The 22,084-nt window shown below is 34.0% G+C and overlaps 1 protein-coding gene across 3 annotated transcripts in view; it reads right to left on the reverse strand.

Annotated features, from left to right (window-relative positions):
* The window catches only part of GALNTL6 (polypeptide N-acetylgalactosaminyltransferase like 6), a 1,200,276-nt gene that overhangs the window by 745,429 nt on the left and 432,763 nt on the right, over positions 1-22,084 (reverse strand). For all 3 annotated transcript variants that reach the window (XM_058720897.1, XM_058720899.1, XM_058720898.1), the window contains one exon: positions 19,650-19,758. In XM_058720897.1, the coding sequence (XP_058576880.1) occupies positions 19,650-19,758 (109 nt within the window). The remainder of the gene's footprint in view (positions 1-19,649; positions 19,759-22,084) is intronic.

Here is a 22,084-nt window from a genome sequence, read left to right on the forward strand (position 1 = left end):
AAAAATACTTTTCCCCCTGCATATTTCTGAAGCAAAAATGTACATTGATTCAAAGCTAAAATTATTTTAGGATTTCAATTCTAAAGCTCTTTGAAGGAAGTAATTCTCTTATTCACAATAAAACACTGAGAATGTTACATGGGGCCTGGATCTGGGCAGGTGATCAGTAAATATTTGTTAAATAAATGAATATATGAATGGATTATAAAAATTATATGACTATATCTCATATTAGGCATAATCTTATTAGGAAATCAATAGTAGTACATATATAACTAAATAATCTTAGATCATTGTATACTTAATTACGTTTAATTAGTTCATGATAATGTCTAGAAGAATGGCCTTCCAGTAGATGATATATTTCAGGCTGAATGGGAAATATAAAGGAACTAAGTTGTTGTTTTTTATTAAAAGGAACTAATTTATTGTTTTATTATTTTTCTTTCTCATGCCCCTATACTGAACCTCAAACATAGTAAGTATCTTACAAATGAACACTAAATGTCAAGTATCATTACTATAAAGCCAAATGGACATTACCGAAAAGCTTTGTTTTCCACAAAACTACTCAATAAACAATCAGAACAACAACAAACAAACAAACAAAAACAGGAAAAAGTGAGGCTGTGAAAGACCACTCAAAACCTATGGGATTTCATAACCAGGACACCAATAAAGGAATAACGTTTCCAATGAAAAATACTGCCACGGCTCAGGTCATGATCTCACTGTTCATGAGCGGGAGCGCTGCATCCGGCTCTTTGCTGTCAGCACAGAACCCACTTTAGATCCTCTGTCCCGCTCTCTCTCTCTCTGCCCCTCGCCTGCTTGTGGTCTCTCTCTCTTTCTCTCTCTCTCTTGAAAACAAACAAACAAATATTTTTTAAAAAAGTAACTCTTAGGCTTGAAAATTTAGAAAGAAGATGGCGTTTTTGGCTGCAATGGGAGACTTTGGCATTTGTGAAATAACATTTAATAAGATGGACAAATTTTTCATGACATGTTAAGTAAAAGCACTTGGTAAATCAGTATGTATCTTATGATCTCAATGCTTGTAAAAATATTTCACATACATGCATATGCACGGAACTGGAAGAGAACACACTAAAATTATCTGCATTAGCATAATGCCTACAAATAGCAGATGTTGAAATATTAAATACTGAATGCTATTTATTATCTCTCCACTCTTTCTTAATTGCCTACTCTGACTTCCCAGTTGCTTCATTTTTTAAAATTTAAAATACATATACAAACATAGAGAACAAACTGAGAGTTGCCAAAGGAGAGGGCCGTGGGTGGATGGCAAAATGGGTGAAAGGGAGTGGGAGATACAGGCTTCTAGTTATGAAATGACTAAGTCATGGGAATAAAGGCACAGCATAAGGAACACAGTCAATGATATTACAATAGCATGCTATGGTGACAAATGGTAACCATATATGTGGTGGGCATAGCATAAACTATAAACTTGTCAAATCTCTATGTTGTACACTTGAAGCTAATGTAACGTGTGTTAACTATATTCAAATAATAAACAAACAAACAAACATATACAGTATAATTCCAATTATAAAAGCAAAATATAGTCATTGCAGAATACCCAGGAAAATTTCAAAGCACAAAGAATGAAATAAAAATTGCCCATAATCCTTCAATTACCCAGAGGTACTCATGTATATATGTACATATATATGCATGTATTAAATCAAACCATAATATGCACCCAGTTTGTAAGTAGAAAGAGAAACATAAAGGAGAAAGAATAGAGGCATTAGTCATTAGAGATATTTAGAAGTAACTAGTTTCATTAGTGGAAAAATGCCCAAATTATAGTCTGTTTGGAGGTCAATAGCATATATCATCCATTGTTAAAAAATAGAATATATTTTAAAATATTTACTTTCTGTCTTTAATATATTAGCAAACCACTGTTATCTTTAGCTCTTTCAACTAACTCAACAGGCTCCACTGACGATTTTTCCATTTGCTTGGAAACCATTTCCATGCGCCTACAAAGCAAACTGTGATAACTCTAATGATCTGAAGTATTATAGGGCTGTCAAGTCAGTGAGGACTAAATTAAACAGTATTCTAAGCACTTTTGTCAGAGATAACATAACTGTATATTTGCAGAAATTTTGTGGTTCAAATACAAACTCTGGGGAAAATGAATCTTAGAGTCTCTTGTGACATTAAGCAATTATTTAAAATATACAATTGTCTCTTAAGGATATAAGACCTTATAGCACAGCTGTTTGAGGATATCTTATGTAAATAGATTAAACAAATTTCTATTGTGTTTGATTTTCTGTAAGCCACTTTAGTCAAAATTTATTTTATTTTTATTTATTTATTTATTTCTATATATTTTTTAATGTTTACTTATTTCTGAGATACAGAGAGAGAGACACACACACATACACAGAGCATGAGCAGGGGAGGGGCAGAGAGAAAGAGAGACACAGAATCTGAGGCAGGGTCCAGGCTCTGAGCTGTCAGCACAGAGTCTGATGCAGGACTTGAACCCAAGAACTGCAAGATCATGACCTGAGCTGAACTCAGATGCTTAACTGACTGAGCCACCCAGTTGCCCCTAATTATAATTTATTTTAATAAATTTTATTAAGTGACCAAATGACTCCCAAAACTGATAAAAGTATAGACACATAAGTGAAAGCAAAGTTAATATAAAATTCCATCTAAACAGGGGAAAAGTCCAAAATGAAAGTTGATGTAAGAAAATATATTAATAGATAATAATTAAGCCATTTGAAAATTTGAAACAGCCCAGACTTATATGAACTCAGTAATATTTATCTCCTCTCTTGCTGGAATTTGAAAAACAGCGTGCTCTGACAATATATGATTGTTTAAAAATGAACTTGTAGAGCATCTGGGTGGTTCAGTCTGTTAAGAATTTGACTCTTGGTTTCAGCTCAGGTCATGATCTCATAGTTGATGGGATCAAGCCCCACATGGGCTCTGTGCTGACAGTGTGGAGCCTGTTTGGATTCTGTCTCTCTCCCTCTCTCTTTGCCCCTCCCTGTTTGTGTGTGCTTGCTCTCTCTCTCTCTCTCTCTCTCTCTCTTAAAATAAATAAACTTAAAAAATTGAACTTGAAGAACAAATGGTTTTAAAGTCTTTATACCATTGTTACTTCTATTCTGACTTCTTTATTTTTCTTCTGTTCTATAAGAGGGCATAAATTATTGTTTGCATAAAACATTTTATACTTCATGCGAGAGGTGAAAATGTTTAGTAAGTGGCTAAAAGCAAACATTTCTAGTGTGTGTGTGTGTGTGTGTGTATGTGTGTGTGTGAAAATCTAAAAGCTGAGACGATAAAAGCTATTTACAGCAGGACAGATCAAAAACACAGAACCAAACAAGGCAAAACTACTTTTAAAAAAAAACGATTTTATTGATTGATTGATGTTTGAGACAGAGAGAGGGAGAGTGAGATAGCAAGTGCGAGAGCAGAGGAGGGACAGAGGAAGACAGAGAATCTTAAGCAGTCTCCATATCCAACAAAGAGCCTGATGCGGGGCTCGATCCCACAGCTGTGAGATCATGACCTGACCTGAAATCAAGAGTCAGAGTCTTAACCAACTGGCACCCCAAAAACTATTTTAGTATAATTAAAATTTCAAATACAGAGGTGAATTGAAAGATAGCCTCACTCTACTAATAATTAATTTATAATATACAATTTTTTGGGGTTTCAATTATACTGAGAGATTCATATTCCTCTTCCTTTAGCGTAAAGGGTTCTAAGTCTGTCACTTCTCATTTTTGACATTTTCTAGTACAAATGAAAGAGGTGCTTCATCATGAGTTGATAATCCTTTTTGTGGAAATCCAGTTAAGATCCTGTATAAATTATTAAAAGCTATTTTTATCAGAATGGTGATTTCTTATAAAGAAGTTTTGCAGCATCAGCCATAGTAAATAAGATTCTATAATTAACCTTTGTTTTGCAATTTTAATCATTGGCTTTTTGGTTGGTAGTTTGTTTAAAAGCTTCAGGCTGGTAATGCACAGATTAAGCTACATTTTAAAGTGTCTATCAGTGTTTTGCTTCTGGGTTCTTGAACAGACATTCCATCAAATAAAGTTTTCTTCATCATTAACACATATCTTCATTTTTAATGCCTACAGAAATCCTCTCTTCCAGTTTCTTTTATTTTTTTAAATGTTTATTTATTTATTTTGAGAGAGAGCATGTGTGAGGAAGGGGCAGTGAGAGGGGAAGAGACAGAATCCTAAGCAGGCCCCCTGTGCTGCCAGCACAAAGCCTGATGCAGGGCTCCATCCCATGAACTGTGAGATTATGACCTGAGTCGAAATCAAGAATCAGCCGATTAACCAACTCAAACACCTAGGCTCCTCCTTCTCTCCCAGCTTCTAAAACAAACAAATGGAAAGAAAGACAAAAAAATAAATATATTCAGGGACATGCATTTCATTGGTACTTATGCCTCATGAAGATGATGTATTTGGAACAGATGTGTTGACTGTATTATATTCTCAGGTTCTCAGAGAAAGTGAATTGATATGAACACCTATCATGATCACAATGTGACCTCCCAGTCACATACAAGTTTGCAGAATGACATGTGATGTCTCACTTCAGAAATGCCACCCATTGTACCAACTCATACTCAGTATTAATAATCTTAGCTGTATTTAAAAGAATGGCATAACTTCAGTATTACTGTCATTTTCCCTTTTTAGACTGCTTAAATGCCTGTCATTGTGAAATAGATGAGCTCAATTTAAACCAGATTTTTGTATGCTAATCACATTTAACTTGTCCCTGACATTCCTCGGTCTCGTTGTTGGTCATGGCATTCCTGTGACAATCCATTCCAATATGTAAATAAGTTTCTATATGATTTTTGCTTAGGTCTCTTTTGCCACCCCCAGTCTAGGAATGGCTCTAGTAGCCATCTTCCAAAGCCTTATTTAATTTCCATCGCTGTCCCTCATGCTTTCTCTGATCACTCAATTCCCCATTGACGATGTCATTGTTTTCAACTTTTGTGACTCACCCTTTGGGATTCACATCATTTAGAATTATTTTTAATTTAGAATGTGAAATATAGAACAGACATACCTCAGAGAGGGTACAGTTTGGTTCCAGGCCACTGCAATGAAATGAATATGGCAATAAAGCAAGTCAATTGAATTTTTTGGTTTTCCAGAGCATATATAAGTTATGTATGTAGGTACACTATATTAACTATATACTGTAATCTATTGAGTATGTAATACTCAATGCAATAACACTGCAATAGCATTGTGTCTAAAAAACCAACACACAAATCCTAATTTAAAAATACTTTGTTGCAGGACACTTGAGTGGCCCAGTTCTAATTTTTAGAACTGTAGATGAAGATTTTAATGACAGACTAATTACCTTTTCTCTATATATAACTTCTCATTCTGCCAGGAGATTTAAAAAAGATTATTTTTATCCTAATTCAGAATTTTTAATGAACATCTGCTTAGGTGTGTCTTTTTTCATCAATTTTTCCATCTTTGGACTGAAATATTCTTGAGATCCAAAAAATCTTCTGTTAATATTTTAAAAATTATTTTCTTTTTCAGTTGTTTAAATTCATGCCTCTGTTCATAGTTTTAAGCCTTCTGCCCATAATTTCTATCTCTTAATTTCTGTGCTGTTTTGACATATTTTTATATTTCATCTTCCTGTGCACAAATATGTTTCAGAAGTCATCATCCACTCCTTCTATACTTACACTAAATGTTTTAAGTTCAACGTAACATTTTTAGTTCCAGAAAGTCCTTTGCATGGTTAAACTGATCCTCTTTGAACGTCCCATTGTTATTGTTGCTGCTGTTGTGTTTCAGCTCTCTCTGTCCCCTCTTGAAGTTCTATTTCACTAGATTTCAGTTTTTCTGTTGACGTATCCTTCTTGTGGTCCTTTCTCTAGCTATTTATGACTATTATGCTCCTTTTTAATCTTGGCTTTACTTTCCCTTGAAATACAGGTTCACCTGTTCTTTCTTGGTAGCAATACCTGAACTGGAGAAACCATTAAATCACCTGTCCCTCACTGAGGTATCAGTATATTTCCAGAATTGTTCCTAGAATTTTCTATTCCCAGAATTATCAGTTGCAAAACCTGATCTTCCCCCAGTACCAAGTGTAGGGAGGAATCAGTTCACTTGTTCAGAACCTCCAGCCTGGTGTTCAGGCTTTCCCTGGCCCATACAGCATGAATTCCTGTGTATGCTCAGGCCTTGCTGGGCCTTTTGATGGTTAATTTTATATGTCAACATGGCTAAGCTCTGGTGCCCAGATATTTGTCAAGCATTATTCTGGACGTTTCCAGGTGGTGTTTTTTTGGATAAGATTAACACTTAAATTGGTAGACTTCAAATTAAGCGGATTACCCCTCCATAATGTGGTTGGGCTTCATCCAATCAGTTGAAGAGCTTAACAGAACAAAGGCTGACTTCTGAGCAAGAAGGAATTCTACAGTGAACTGTCTTTGGACTTGAACTGCAACTCTTTCCTGAGCCTTCACCCTGCCAGCGTTCCCATCAGATTTTGGACTTGTCAGGCTCCTTCCACAATTGGGTGAGCCCATTCTTCAAAACAGATCTCTCTCCATACATATATACATAATCCAAACATATATACATTTGTTGATTCTGTTTGTCTGGAGAAACCTGACTAATACAAGCCTTGGTCCCATCATCCTGGCCCTGACATCTTTTTATTTCAGGAGAGATACTTGTTATTGAGAATAATCAGAAGAATATAAAAATTGGCTCTATGGCATAGTGTGCTCTAAGTGTCTGCTATATTTATTAATCCCTTATGAATAATTGCCAAAACTGATCCATAAGGCAATACTTGCTATGTTTTGTACTCTGCCTATAGGTTTGCAAGATGCTTACCATCTGAACCAAACGGAATCATCTAACACGGTGTTTGAGGAAGCCTGGCCTAAGTGATTTACATCCTAGAGATAACCTAAACTGACCAGTCACTGCTCTACCCAGTCACATCCTCACTTCTAAGGCATTTTGCCTGGAGATACAATGAAGAAGGCCGTCATTAGAGAAAGGAAGAGCAGAAGCAGTAGAAGCCGACTGAGATGCAGAAGATATAACTCCTCACCAGATAGGAAGAAAGAGCTTTTCTAATGGGTTGTTCCTTGCTGTGCAGCTACAAAGCCACTGGGATATTACTAGGGCCACATTGCAGGCTGTCCAACTTTCAGATTCTTCTGAAGCCCAGGAAGGTTGCCTATGTAAGTATTTTCTCCTTTTCAGCACCTTTGGTTTACTGTTAAATGTCCACAAGCTGACATTATCTGACCGTGTGTCCTCTACTCCTTTCATTATGAAGGAACTAACACATCATTAAATTTAAAGAAATATTTAAAGGTATCTTTAAACAGTTCAAAAACATTACAGGGCATGTATATTTCATTTATTAAAAAAAAAAGTATTGCGTTGTTCTTTGCCAAATCCATTTTGTTCATTATTTTAAAAAATTGACTACAAATCTCCTTCATAAAAGAGGTAGAATTGCCCTTTTTTTTTTTTAGTAGTTAAAAGTAACACTTTAAGGGGCGCCTGGGTGGCGCAGTCGGTTAAGCGTCCGACTTCAGCCAGGTCACGATCTCGCGGTCCGTGAGTTCGAGCCCCGCGTCAGGCTCTGGGCTGATGGCTCGGAGCCTGGAGCCTGTTTCCGATTCTGTGTCTCCCTCTCTCTCTGCCCCTCCCCCGTTCATGCTCTGTCTCTCTCTGTCCCAAAAATAAATAAAAAACGTTGAAAAACAAAATTAAAAAAAAAAAAAAGTAACACTTTAATACAATTGTTTATGAATTTGAAAAATTATTCTATAAGCATTTATTAGTTTACTAATGTTTTTACAATATTATAATTTTGTTTAAAAATAAGTTAAATACAGGGGCGCCTGAGGGGTTCCGTTGGTTGAGCGCCCGACTTCAGCTCGGGTCATGATCTCACAGCTCGTGAGTTCGAGCCCCGCATTGGACTCTGTGCTGACAGCTCAGAGCCTGGAGCCCGCTTTGGATTCTGTGTCTCCCTCTCTCTCTGCCCTAACCCACTCGCATTTTGTCTCTGTCTCTCTCAAAAATAAACATTAAAAAAAATTTAAAAAAAATAAGTAAAATACAATTTATAATGGTGTAGATTGCTGGCTAAGAGTTTATGCATGACTGCTTATTTTAACATAATAGTACATTGAAAAGGAACATAGAATCATCTAACATATTTACATCTATAGCGCAGTCTGTATTTACTGGGATGGGGCTGGGGGTCTCAGCTTGAGTCCAGTTGTCCCCAGTGGTGAAATTTTACTCATCTGATGAACTAGCCTAGAGGTATCTGCTGGTTAAATTTATTCTCTTGTGGGTCTTCACACATTCAGATTGTACACAGGCAAGTAGTGCATTAGGGGAAGAAAGAATATAGAACAACCAGTTGATGTCTATCTGATATTGGTTCCCAGTCTGGTTTTAAAAACTTGTAGCTGAGTCCTTTTGACAAAAGTGTGAAGGAGCTCTTTTGTATAAGGATCTCTGGGAGAGAGTGAATTGCAAATTTAGTGCCTAGATGACAAAGTGCTACACAAAACGGAGAAAAGAGGAATTCCCTTGCCCACTTCTCCAAAGAACAACCATATGCAGGGCTGTGAAAAACACAGCATGATGCCTTAGTGACATGATGATGTGCTGCTTTGGGAGCACTGGAGACAAGGTTCCAGTGCTGGTGGCAGTAAGATGCTGAACTTGAGTAGCAACCATCAGTTGTCAATGTAGGGTCAGAGTAAATGAATAGGGATGTTAATGCCTAGTAAACTTGCAGTTACTTCCAGGGAGCTCAGAAATTATGGTGAGGTTTTGTAGAGAGAAGATTGGGGGTCCATACATAGTGGAAAGCAAGAGTCAGAGAAACTGAGTCATCACTATTGATATAGTCTCCATTTATACACAGGTGAATAAGGCACAAGACAATTCAGGTTACATGTGATATAGGTGGCAAATAGTTGAAGAAGGAACAGTCACTAAACAGATAGGAATAGTATTTATAAAAACAAGGTTGTCCCAGAATATTGGAGTTATGCATGCCATTAATTTGAAGGTGTGTGTGTGTATGCATCTATAATATTATCATTTGATATATTTATGTAATATACATGTTTAAAATCACATGCATAATGTGACACACATATACATATAAAATCACTTTTCTAATTTTGTTTCTTTATTTTTATATTTGACCATTATATTTTTATATTTATACTTTTATTTATTTATTTTTGTATTTTTATATTTGACCATTCCTACTAATAGGGCTTTTGTGAGAAACACTGAGGCAATGTGCAAGAAATCACTGTACTCATGTTAAGGCACTATGCAGATAGAAAGAATGAAAAGAAAAAAAATGCAATATAAAGGAAAGAATAATATAGGATTTGTAGTAAAAAAAAATGGTAGGTCTTTGTCCTAAGTATGACACTGACTTTCCAAATTTGGACAATGCAATTAGTGTCTTTGTTCTGGTTACAAAAATGCTCACAATGCATATGTCAGAAGGCTTATAAAATATTTTATCAAGTTGCATGAAATATTTCTATTATTATAAAACACAAGAACTAAAAATTGAGCATCAATCCAATAACTTCTTTGTTTATAAGACATTTGCTATAATTTCAAAAGTTATTCCTTGGGGTATCTGGGTGGCTCAGTTCGTTGAGCGTCTGACTTCAGCTCAGGTCATGATCTCATGGTTCATGGGTTTGAGCCCTGAATCTGACAGCTCAGAGCCTGGAGCTTGCTTTGGATTCCACTCTCTCTGCACCTCCTCTGCTCGTGCTCTCTCTCCCTCTCAAAAATAAATAAACATTTGCTTAAAAAGTTACTTCTCAATGACTACCTTTTCCTTAATACAAAATAAAAAGAATTTTATATGCATGAGTGGAGATATATATCTATATCTATATCTATCTATCTATCTATCTATCTAATATAGATAGATATCCCAATTAATGTGCACTATTAAATTATATTAGATTGTTATCTAGGTCAATGTCTATTAAGTTAATCTAGTAATTCTAGTCCAATAATGAATTTGGATCTCTAAGGCTCAATTGGTCACTATGGAAATTCAAATAATTATTAAATGCCTCATAATACTAATTCCTTTGTGATCTCTCCTGGTCATTTCACATCAGTAAACCAAACACTGTATCAAATTAAATTCTTTATCCATTAAATCTATTTCTTCATTATATTAGAATGTCTATGTTTTATAAATAATTCAGGTTTGTTACACGTATTTGGGGACAGATATTTTCCTTTAAAATCAAACAATCCTATTCTGAGCTCCTAGTATTCCTGAGGATCGTTTATGTCACGTTTCTATGACTAAGTGTCAGAAGGCCCAGTTGCTTTCATCGGGCATGAAGGCTGCTCAAAAACCACTGCTATTCACTCAGAGCACAAGTCAAACTGGCATTTACGGTTCTGAAGTCAATGTCTCGACAGTGTTGCCATCAGTCTCTGGTGCTGGCACTTTTCCTTCCCTAGTGGGTAAACACACACATTTCCTCTACAGCCCTCATTAGATAACGGAGCCAAGAAGGCCCAGAACTCATTACTGAAATATTTGTGCCAGATCCTGGAGATGAATTTTGGAGGGTGTTCAAATAATCACTTGAATCTCTATGAATTATACCTAAAATACAATGCCATAATGATAATTTAGGCTTGAACGAATTACAATCCCTCAAATCATGGGAAACTCTCAGTTACCATAGCATTAGCGTGTTGTAAATTTTAGTTACCATCATAAGGATGACACCAGAGTCCCAGGTCATCAAAAATTAATTGTCTATTTTTTGTTCTCTTACTTTTCTTCCTAAAACTTATATATACCGAGTAAGTACATAAACTATACTACACTAAATGTCAGGATGGTTCTAACCCCTACTAAAAATTAAAGCCACAGCAAAAATAACAAATCTAACTTCATGAAGTTTCAAGATTTACTATTAACAGATAGATTACTACCATTAGAATTATGGCACAAATAGTAGTGGTAAGCTGATAGAAAATACAAACTTACACTTCACCCTTACTTCAAAGCTGTACGGGAAAGGGTTATAACTGGAAAGAACAAAATTGAGTGCAAGACTTCAGGAAAGTGAATGGCAGGCATAAAATCAATTTAGCCTGGATCCATTTAGTTTACTGGATCCATTTAGATTCAAATCTTTTGCTTTAGTAGATGTTTCTCATCTTTTCCTTCTTGGCTCTTATCAGACATTATCTTCCTTCAGCAGAACATTTTCCATTTCTTCATGATCAAGGATTATTATCTACTCATATAACTCCCACCAAATGTGGAGCATTTATAGCCAGAAAAAAATTGATAATAATCACAACTACCATATGAAAATAATTTTTATCAAAACATAAGCAAAATACCTGGTTGGAAACAGGTTTGGGGCAGATGCTTACAAAACGTTTGTCTTATAATAATAAAACCTAAAGTGAGGAGATATAGCTCTACTTGAAGTATGTGATAATATGAACCCCCTTGTGACAATTTTTGGGAGATTTTGTGCCAATCAACTAGATTTGAAGGCATGAAAAAATTATGATAGGTTATTCAAATTATAACCCTATAGGCATAGGAATCAGGGTTCTGTGAACATACAAATGACCACTAATTGAGCATAACCACAGTCCAGTTAGTTTAATTATGTAACTTAATTAACACTTAAAATAACTGTGTGATAGGGGCTATCATTAAACCACATTTTACAAATGTGAAAAATAAGACCAAACAATCTTATGCACACTTACCCAGGGGAAGCTGATTTTTCTAAACAGAGATATTCTTAGTTTTGCAAAAAATAGGTAAATTGAACTATTTTAAAAGTTAATTTTGTCTTATTTTTAAATACAAACTCATTGCAGTTTACTAAATCTCCTGAGATATTTCTACTGCTATTTTCATGTGATAATATTGAAGGGGTTTTTCCCTAATGTCACTCAGTTCTGTTTCAGCTAAATTTTGTTCTATTATTAGACATATAAATGATACATCTCAACAGAATGCTCACAATCTTTTCACTTCCATTTTACATTTTCATTATTATACAATAACTGTCAAAGGAAATATTTTATTAAAAGTTAATTTTAACCCAATGAATAATAATAAATGTTATTTTGGTAATACTTCGCAAAGTTGACCAAAGATCTCATTACAAAATTTATTGAGAACATATCACAGACATAAAATATTCTGAAATTACTAACAATAAACAATGCTCATTGTTGCTGGTAATTAAAAAAAGATGCCAGATACTATTTTTAAGAGACATGAGGCATCAATTAAAAATGACCAGGAGCCATGGGCACCTGGGTGGCTCAGTCGGTTGGGCGTCTGACTTTGGCTCAGGTCATGATCTCACAGTTTGTGAGTTTGAGCCCCACGTCTGGCTCTGTGCTGACAGCTCAGACCTGGAGCCTTCTTCAGATTCTATGTCTCCCTCTCTCTCTGTCCCTCCCCAGCTCTCTCTCTCTCTCTCTCTCTCTCAAAAGTAAATAAACATTAAAACAAAATTTTAAAAAAATGACCAGAAGCCATTGTAGCTATAGCAAAATTACCATTTTTTTGTACCTCCTGAATGCAAAGTAGTTACAGTATCTCCCAGATGAAGCACATTTCTGTTTCCCATTCTGTTTGGTTGGCAATCTTGCTCAATTATGTAGAATAAGGACATTGAAGAGCAAAATGGGTCCCTGATCAGCACTAAAGTGAGCTGTTGTTTAAAGGAACATAGAAAACCTTACTATTAATCATTTTAAAGCATGGTACACTCCTACTTCTCAAATAGTGTTTTAATTCATACTCTTTAGATGTTTTGCTATGGAAATTCACAATGATTAGTATGAACATCTGGTAACTTTAATCTTAAGGTTTAAGGGGGCCTTGGATCCAATCTCCAGAAGGGAAAAGCAGCAACCATTTGTGTCACGTTTTCACAATACTCTCTTATATAGGAGTGTCATTATTCAAAAACTCCAACTCAGTGATTCAAGATAATATTGCAATTTAGAGCCTTTGGACAAGTGATTACATTTCAAGGAATTATAAAATTCTTAATTCATTAAATAAATACATATACGTGTAAATATAGATAGATAATTATTATAAAATTTAGTAGCATAAAGGGATAGAAAATGCATGAAAAGGACTATATCTATATAGGATAATGTGTTGCTTGGCAGGTATGTATGTCTAAGCTGGTGATATATGATTTTGTGTTCTTACTCAAGGAGAGACTGGGTTGAAAGATATGAATCATGAGTGTTCCAAACAGCAGGAATAATAAATGAAAAATCACATGTTTAGCATGCTTAAGGAAAAACAAAGAGGCCAATCTGGCCAGTGGAGAGACTGACTGCCAATTGATCGAATGTCAATCAGTAGGAGACCAGGACAGTGACATGTCAGGAGTAGATCATGTTGGATCTCATAATCATGGAATAGGTTTGGATTTAATTTTGAATATAATGAGCAGCATTTGTAGGCTTTTGAGCAGAGGAGTCAAATGCTCTGATCAGGTTACATCTTTGTAGAAGACCTCTCTGGCTGCTATTTGAAAAGCTGACTATGGGACAAGGCGATCAGTTCAGAGGCTACTGAAATAATTTAGGTAAGAGAGATCAATGGTTTGATGTCAGTAACAGTGAAATCTCCTTCAACCATGCTGCACACTTTGTAAGAGCCACTGTAGTTCATTTTTGTGCATTTTGTCTTTCGGAGTTCGGAGCAGTATTTAAAATATAGTGACATTGAAAAGTATTTTTTGAACAAGTGAATGAATAAATGAATAGAATAAGACAATAAAAACTTTGACTATTCAAAACTATGATTAACTAAGACAAATGGAAGCAGTGAAAAGTTAGATATAATTTCATAAGATTCTTGAGGCTTGTAGGAGAATGTGTGAGTTGATATGATTATATGAGGGTTAATCCATTTCAAAGAAATAGATCAAATACAAGAGTTGAGAATAGCTTTTTTCATGTTGAGTTCACACATACTGAAATCCCAAAACCAGTGATAAGCATAGTGAAAATCTTTAAAGTTAAAATAAAAAGAAGACTGGACAGGAAATTTTTCAAATTTCAAAACTAAAAATAAGTGCTTTCCAGAAATACAGATGAATAGTCTTAAAATGAGTTCATAAGACACATGTACATATGTGCACATGCACACACACATATGCACCACCCTGGATAGACTGCAGGAAAGGATGTTTTTACCACTTAGAGAAAGATGTTATGACAATTAGGAAACATCACATATTAAATAAGAAACAGATACCTAAACCAACTGCATTTTCTTCTCAACATCTGGTACAAGTTATTAGATCCATAGATGGGGGATATGCCACAGGCAGACTTTATTTTGATTTCAGAAATATATTTACCTTTTTTTTTCAAATTATATATAGAGAAATGTCAACTGGATAGCTTTTTAGCTGCTAGAGTAATACTGAATAATGTATAATACAACAATATATAATGAATAACACATCATTATCAATTTATATATTGTCTTTTATATTATATCAAAGGAATTCCTAGTTCAGTTGCTTCCATTCAACTTTTATAAATAATTTGAATGATTTTCAAAAAGCATGCTTTTCAGTTTTGGGATAGTATGACTCAGAAGGATAGCAAAACTGTTAAAAGATGAAACCTAGTGTCAATAAATTCTAAAATGAGAATTTGATGCTGAAACTAACTTAATGAAACACAATGGGATTGTATATAGAAAACGTATGGTTAGAAAAAATAGCCATGCTAAAAATATGGCTGACTTATTATGAAAAAGAGGTCAGAAAATTAGTTGAATGAAAGCCAACTTTATCTGATATCAGGGTAGACCTTTATCTTTTCAAATTTGGTTTACCTTTTCCAGGAAGGCTTCCTGACTCTGACATGCTATGTGGATACACTTCTTCTATGGTTAAATTAGTTTGGTTAATGCTAATCTCAAAACAAAGCAGTACAAGATTATGAAATAATAAAAGCTCTGTGTTTCTTTGAACATTTAGTTAGAATTCTTCTAACAAATTCAAAGAACCCATTAAATTTAGTATAACTCTAAGGGTACAGATGTACCAGAAAACAACCCCAATGCTACACCTAAGGTCTTAGAGTCTATCCTTCAATTGCATTTTTTTCTGTTTTTATTGTTTTAATGTAGGAAATGTCCATTTCCTGAAAGGTGAAAGCAATACCTTCCTCATTACTCACCTGAGTTAAACAGCATGGCCCCCCATAAATTACTTACTAACTAAAAACAGATACTTAAAATGCCTGATATTCAAAAATTACCATATATGTCTCAAAGATGTAATTGCCAGAACAAAAAATAAACAATCTTAATAAAAATACTAACAAGGACATTTAATGAAATGCATGCTTATGTTAATATATTTTTGAAAATATTATTGAGATTTTTATTAATAGGTAGTTTCTGGATTTTCTTATTGTTAAGATAATTTCAGTATTTAAGTAGGCTAGACATTTGAAAACATAACTAAAGTATAACTAAAACATGAAAAACAAATATAAAACACTGGAACACAGAGCAGTGCTATGTACTTAAAGTGCTACTTAGAAGGGAATGTAGAGTCCTAAATATGTGGTCTACAGGAGTAGAGAGGCTGAAATTAAGAGGCTATGAATCAATTTTAAAAATTAGGAAAAAATATAGTAGGGAAATAAAGTCAAAGAAAAGAAATACTACATATAAGACTGTAAACATATGAGAAAAACATAACAGATAAGATAAACAAAGTAAAAACCTGGTTTTTGAAATGACTGATAAAATTGACAGGTTCCTGGTTTAATAGATTAAGAAGAAATGAAAATAACAGTACAAATGATATTTGAAAGAAAAAGCAACATAAATTTAAGCATTGCAGACATTATGAAATATTTGAAGATGTTATGAATAAATTTACTAATAAATATGAACACTTAGAAGTAATGGAAAAATTGATAGAAAAATACAGTTAATTCCAGGAGAAATAGACAATCAACTAGTGCTGTAACCATTTTAAAAGTTTAACCTAGTAGCTACATTCTTTGCTCCAAGAAAGTCCAGGTCCAGATAGTTTCACCCACAAGGTCTCCATAATTATCAACAAATGTATAATTCTCATATGCAACAAGCAATTACAAAGCACAGAAAGACAGAAATTATTACCCGAGTAATTTATGAAGCTATAATTACATTGTTACCAAAATTTGACATGGGGTCTATGAGAAAAACAAAAACAAAAACAAAAACAAAAACAAAAACAAAAAAAACTTGTGTCCAGTATTCATTCATGAATAAAGACTCAAAAATGTTGAATAAAATATTAGCAAACCAAATCTGATAATAAATAAAAAGACAGACTTAGTCTAGAATTGGAAATTTGATTTCCATTACAAAATAAATAGAAATAATTTACCCAAATAACATATTAAAAGAGAAAATTTATCTTTTATCTATTTCAACAGATGCAAACAAACAAAAAACTTCTGATAATAGCAATATTCATTTAGGTTTAACAAAAATAAACAAGACTCTCAGTAAACTAGCTCCAGAAGGCTTAGCAATCATAATAAAGTGTATTTTCATTAAATAGATAAAATCTTAAAGTAAGTGTCTAATCTGTGACAGTCAGAATTAGAACAGGTCATGATATGCCACCAAAAACCACTATTTACCATTACGCTGGGATGCCAAGCAAAGACAGTAAGTAGAACTAAACAAACAGAACAAAAATTATAAGATCTAGAATGGAAGGAAAAAAAAATTAAGCACTGTCAATTCTTGTAGCGTTGAGAATTCAAGCTAACATATAGGTAAATAATTATAATTAATAGTGGGTTTAGAAAGTTTTAAATTCAAGTAAATATTAAGATTTATTAATATTCTATATATCAGCTACAAACAATGTGGAATTTCAAAAAAATCAATAACATGTACAATACCCCTATAACATTGGTTTTCTAGGAATAACACTAAAAAATATGTGAGGATAAAATTATTAACATATCTCTAAAGATAATAAATAAGCAGCAAGTAAATATCATATATGCCATAGAATAGATGATTCAATATTGAAAAATAGTCAGTTATTTCTTAATTTAATGCTCTACCCCAGAACCATATACAAAAATATTTAGAGCAACATTATATATAATGACGAAAACCCAGGAACTCCCCAAATGCCCATGAAGGGGAGAATGTTGTAGAAAATTAAACAACAGTGGAAATAAATCAATGAGAATTACACACAAGGACAGGGATGAATCTCAAAAATTATTTTGAGTAAAAGAAGAAATTCAGACATTATGATTCAATTATTAGATTAAGCCCAAACACAAGAAAAATGCAACAGTATTTGTTTAGGTATAAATACATAGGTAATAAAAATCTACACAGATGATCCTTTTTCTTGACTTAGATACTAAGAACAGAGACGTTTGACTGTGTACCTGCTTGTATATTTGTGTGTGTGTAGTCCTTTTATTTATGTACTATTTCATATAATTTTAAATTATGAATTTTAGTCTATTTCAATTGTTATGTATTTTCCAGCGAATCATATAACATTTAGCATTGCAAAGTTTTCTAATTACATAGAAAATTTATGCTTTAGAAAATTTGTTATATTTCCAATTTTCTTTGTAGGTCAACTTTCCCTTGGCCCAAGTAAGATGAGAACATAAACAGCATGCTTACACAGGAGGCAGAAGGAATGATAGAAAGCAGAGATAAATGTGAAGTACTGGATTTTTACCCAAAACCCATCACACAGGTGAAGGCTAGGCATACCAAATCAAGTGAAAGAAATTTAGATGAATTAATAATTATAGTTATTATTAGCTGAGTTTATAATATGTCCAAATAATTGGCCAATTATTTAGGTGTATTATCTTTAATCCTTACAGCAATTCTGCAAAGTTTAACATCAGAAAGATAAATTGATTTGCCACCTACATAGCTCATGTACAGAAAAGACAATATGAACCCAGGTGCATCTCTCCCTCACATGTGTGCCCTGTCATTATTCCATATTGTCCAAATATTTATTATTCAATGTCTGACAGTGGGATGTAATGGAGCATGATAAGACCTGATTTTTAATCTAGTTTTGCAAATTATTATCTGTTTGACCTTGGATAATATTTAATAAATTCTTAAGGACCCAGTTCCATATTGCTTCTTTTCTTTTCTTTCTTTTACAAATTTGGGATAATAATTCCTACTAGAGTAAGTATGTGGTTTAAATAAAATTCATATGTAAAGTACCTAGTACAAAATATCTGCTCAATAAATTGAAGTTTCAGTTGATTAAATTATGTGAGCATCTCCAAAAATTTTCAGCATCCTGGGGTTAGAAAAAGGAACAGATGGTTGGATTAATACAGGGCTTATTGAGAAAATAGAAGGAAAAGATAAGAGAGCTGGAAAAGTGAGGATACTGGAAGGAACCATTCATGGGGTCATGGCCAAGTGGGGAGACAATGAAAGCTGGAAGAGCTTGGTTCTCTGACTAATAGAGAACATTCTTGGGATGAGCAGCTTTAATGAAGTTGAGAGGAGAGAGGAGCTTTATTTGGAGAAAAGGAATGGAAGAAGAAAATGAAAGAAGGCTATAATTAGATCAACCACAACCGATCCAGAGCAAAAACATTTCACAGTCTGCACAATTTCATAACTATTTAAATACTCACACTCCAGTTTGCCTGATGGGATGATCTATGAGAAAGGTTAACCAGGAGGACCTCATACTGCACTTGGTCATAGTTTTGCTGCCGATTTGACTTGGAATGCAATGTCTCAATGCTGCTCAGATGTCTCAGTCCTACCAAACAAAGGCTTCTCTAGTTCTATGACATCCTCAGTATGAAAAAAACAGAGCTTCTCTGGTTGAGTGAAAGCATATGGACTTCATACCATATGTTACTCATGTTCATTTGATTTCTAATTATATACCTTTCTGAATCCCTGTTTCCAACAACCTAATTTTGCTGTCCTTCTACAAAGACTTATTTTCTCTGGTTACTTTTTCCAAGAACTAAAATGTTTTCTCTATCTCTATCTAGTTCATATGGTCTACCAACTTGCTGTTCCCCTGCCAAGGTCTAGAACTGTGGTACCCCTTCAATATTGTGCACTGTTAGACATACATCAGCCCTAACAAGCAAAACAAGCTCAAGACAGATGTCAACCAACCAAGTCAAGTATCACTGATAAATCTTAAGATATCCTCAGAAATTACTAGAAAGCAGTCTGGAAATATGAAATATTATAGATTTCTAAAACTTATGTAATCTCTTCTTCAGCTGATATTGTAAAGGCTGTTCATTATTTGTTTTCTCTCAGAAATGTGAAATTGTTTTAATTCTGTTCAGCATTGACTTCCAACACCCCCATGAGACATACCTTACTGTACGCAGAAGAGATGCTAATTCAAGACTCTTTAAGTGACAAATGAGACACTGCAGTAAGTAAAGTAGCACTTTGGCTTACACTGAACTTCATACCTGAGCGCATAGCCTCTTTCTGAATGCTTTCATAGTCATGCCAGTCCTTTCTTCTCAAACCATCTGTCCATGCATAGAATTGCCCATCTCCCAGGCCCAGTGGAAATGTCTGTGGAAAAGGAAAGTATTCAGAGCATAAAAAGGAGGCACTTCCTTTTGCATGGTAGGTAAATACAGCCGAGCACATAATAGGCAATCAAAGAATATTTGTTGAATAAGTGAACCTTCTGAGTATACTGAAAAGAAAGCTATTGCTAGTGACAAGGTTAATATACATTTTAAAATCCTTTTCCAGCTTTAAAAATGAGAGTATGTATCATCCACAACTCCTATCATTTCCTATTTTATTTCATCCGGAGACACTAATAACTCTGTGTATCACTTCCTCTGAGCATAATACTAGTAATGGTATTAAATGGAATTAATTTTGTTTGTGATTTGTACAGTTTCATTCATTTTGATCAAGTATTTTTGTTTTTTTTTTAATTTTTTTAACGTTTATTTATTTTTGAGACAGGGAGAGACAGCATGAACGGGGGAGGGTCAGAGAGAGAGGGAGACACAGAATCTGAAACAGGCTCCAGGCTCCGAGCTGTCAGCACAGAGCCTGATGCGGGGCTCGAACTCACGGACGGCGAGATCATGACCTGAGCCAAAGTCAGATGCTCAACCGACTGAGCCACCCAGGCGCCCCTGATCAAGTATTTTTGAATGGCCTTATTAGCCACTAGGAGCCAGACACGATGCTAAAAACTCTTTGTACAGAAGATTGCTTAATCTTTATGATAATCTTTCGTTGTAAACCTGCATTTTTCTGCCAATTAAAGTAATGCCCGGAGAACTAAAATAACTTGAATTAAACCACAGTAGTAAAGTCAGGACTTGGCCCAGTCTCTTCAGACCAAAATTGTGGTCTTAACAACGATTAATACTGTCTCTCATCTAAATTTCTGCTAAAGTATGATACATGGTTATACTTTTTGTTGAAATTATCACTTACTCAACAACTATAGTCACAACATATGTTTTTTGCTTTGGTAAAACCCAATATGTTCCAATGTCAACTTGAAAATTATATTTGTGTACAGTGCTGAAACTACTTCTTTTTTTGGTGTTTATTTTTGGTAACAAGAAACAAATGTTTTGAATGAAATTTATTTTCACAATCTTAATACTCAACTTAATGTAAAATAAATGTTTTCATGTTCACATACCATTTTTTCTTTTACTTGGTTTACTTTTTGAAATAAATAATACATCTATAGAATGGAGAGAAAAAAATTTCAAGTTTCAGTTTATATAAAACAAAAGATGAATAATTTCAGTGAGGACATCTTATTATAAGAGGCTTTCCAAAGCAAATAAAATGTCTATTTCTTAGTTTGAAACAGTATAACTTATAACTACTGTACTTATGAAAAATTAGTTCATCTTTATAGGTTCTAAAGAGTACACTTGTTTGAAAATGGAGCTTCACATTAAAAAAGTCCTTAAAATCAGAAGAAAGATTTGCCAAGTGAGATGACTATCATCTACATATTTAAACCAATTTGTTACAAGAGTGATGATTTCAAGAAAATGAAAATAAAGAGGAATAAACATATAAGGATGATGATGATGAGTTTATGTAAAATATTAAGGATAATAAGGATAAATTTTAAAAGGGGGTGACAAGAAAGAAAAGTTATGGAAAAATTAATAGAAAAGAACATAATAAAAATGGAAGAAAATAGGAAAAAACAATTTTGGAAAAAAAATTCAGGCTTATAATAGCAAACATTAGAAAAAAAAGTCATGCATTTTTCCTAATTGATATTGATTTCATAATTGGAAATTTTACCAAAACTCAGCTAGGAATCAGAACTTTTAAATAATCAAATAACTTTAAAATACAAAACTCATGTGTTATCTCAAACTTTCATTTACAATAACAAATATTGAACAGTAACGAAAATCTCTTACAGTGATTTAGAAAATACCAATTTATAAACAACACTTTTGGATTAAAACAGATAATTTTAAAATCAGTTTGGGCATAAAACATAGAGATATTCTTGTGTAAACTCTAAATATGCAAAACTCTCTCTGGTTACCTATTGGTTCACAAACGGGTCCTGAACATGGAGGACAAGGAGAGACAAAGGAAAGAGGCAGGCCACTCCAGTTTGTTAGCAGACAGAGGTACTAAGCAAGGGAACTTACATACAAGGCTTGTCTTGGGCGCCAAAAGACAAATAGGTCCTTGCTCAAGTTCACCAGAATTTTCAGTTTATATAGAGGCCTTAACTGGGCTTAGTTACATACACAGTCCAATAGTATAAACAACACCTTATTCTCTCAAGGCTATTTATTAAAACAGCTCTTAGTGTGGGACTAGTAGGTAGAATGTACGTTCCAAGGACAAGGGAGGGGTGAGGTGCTTCGATTGCCCAGGT

This window comes from Neofelis nebulosa, chromosome 3 (genome assembly GCF_028018385.1).
Source record: "Neofelis nebulosa isolate mNeoNeb1 chromosome 3, mNeoNeb1.pri, whole genome shotgun sequence".
Taxonomy (NCBI): Eukaryota; Metazoa; Chordata; class Mammalia; order Carnivora; family Felidae; genus Neofelis; species Neofelis nebulosa.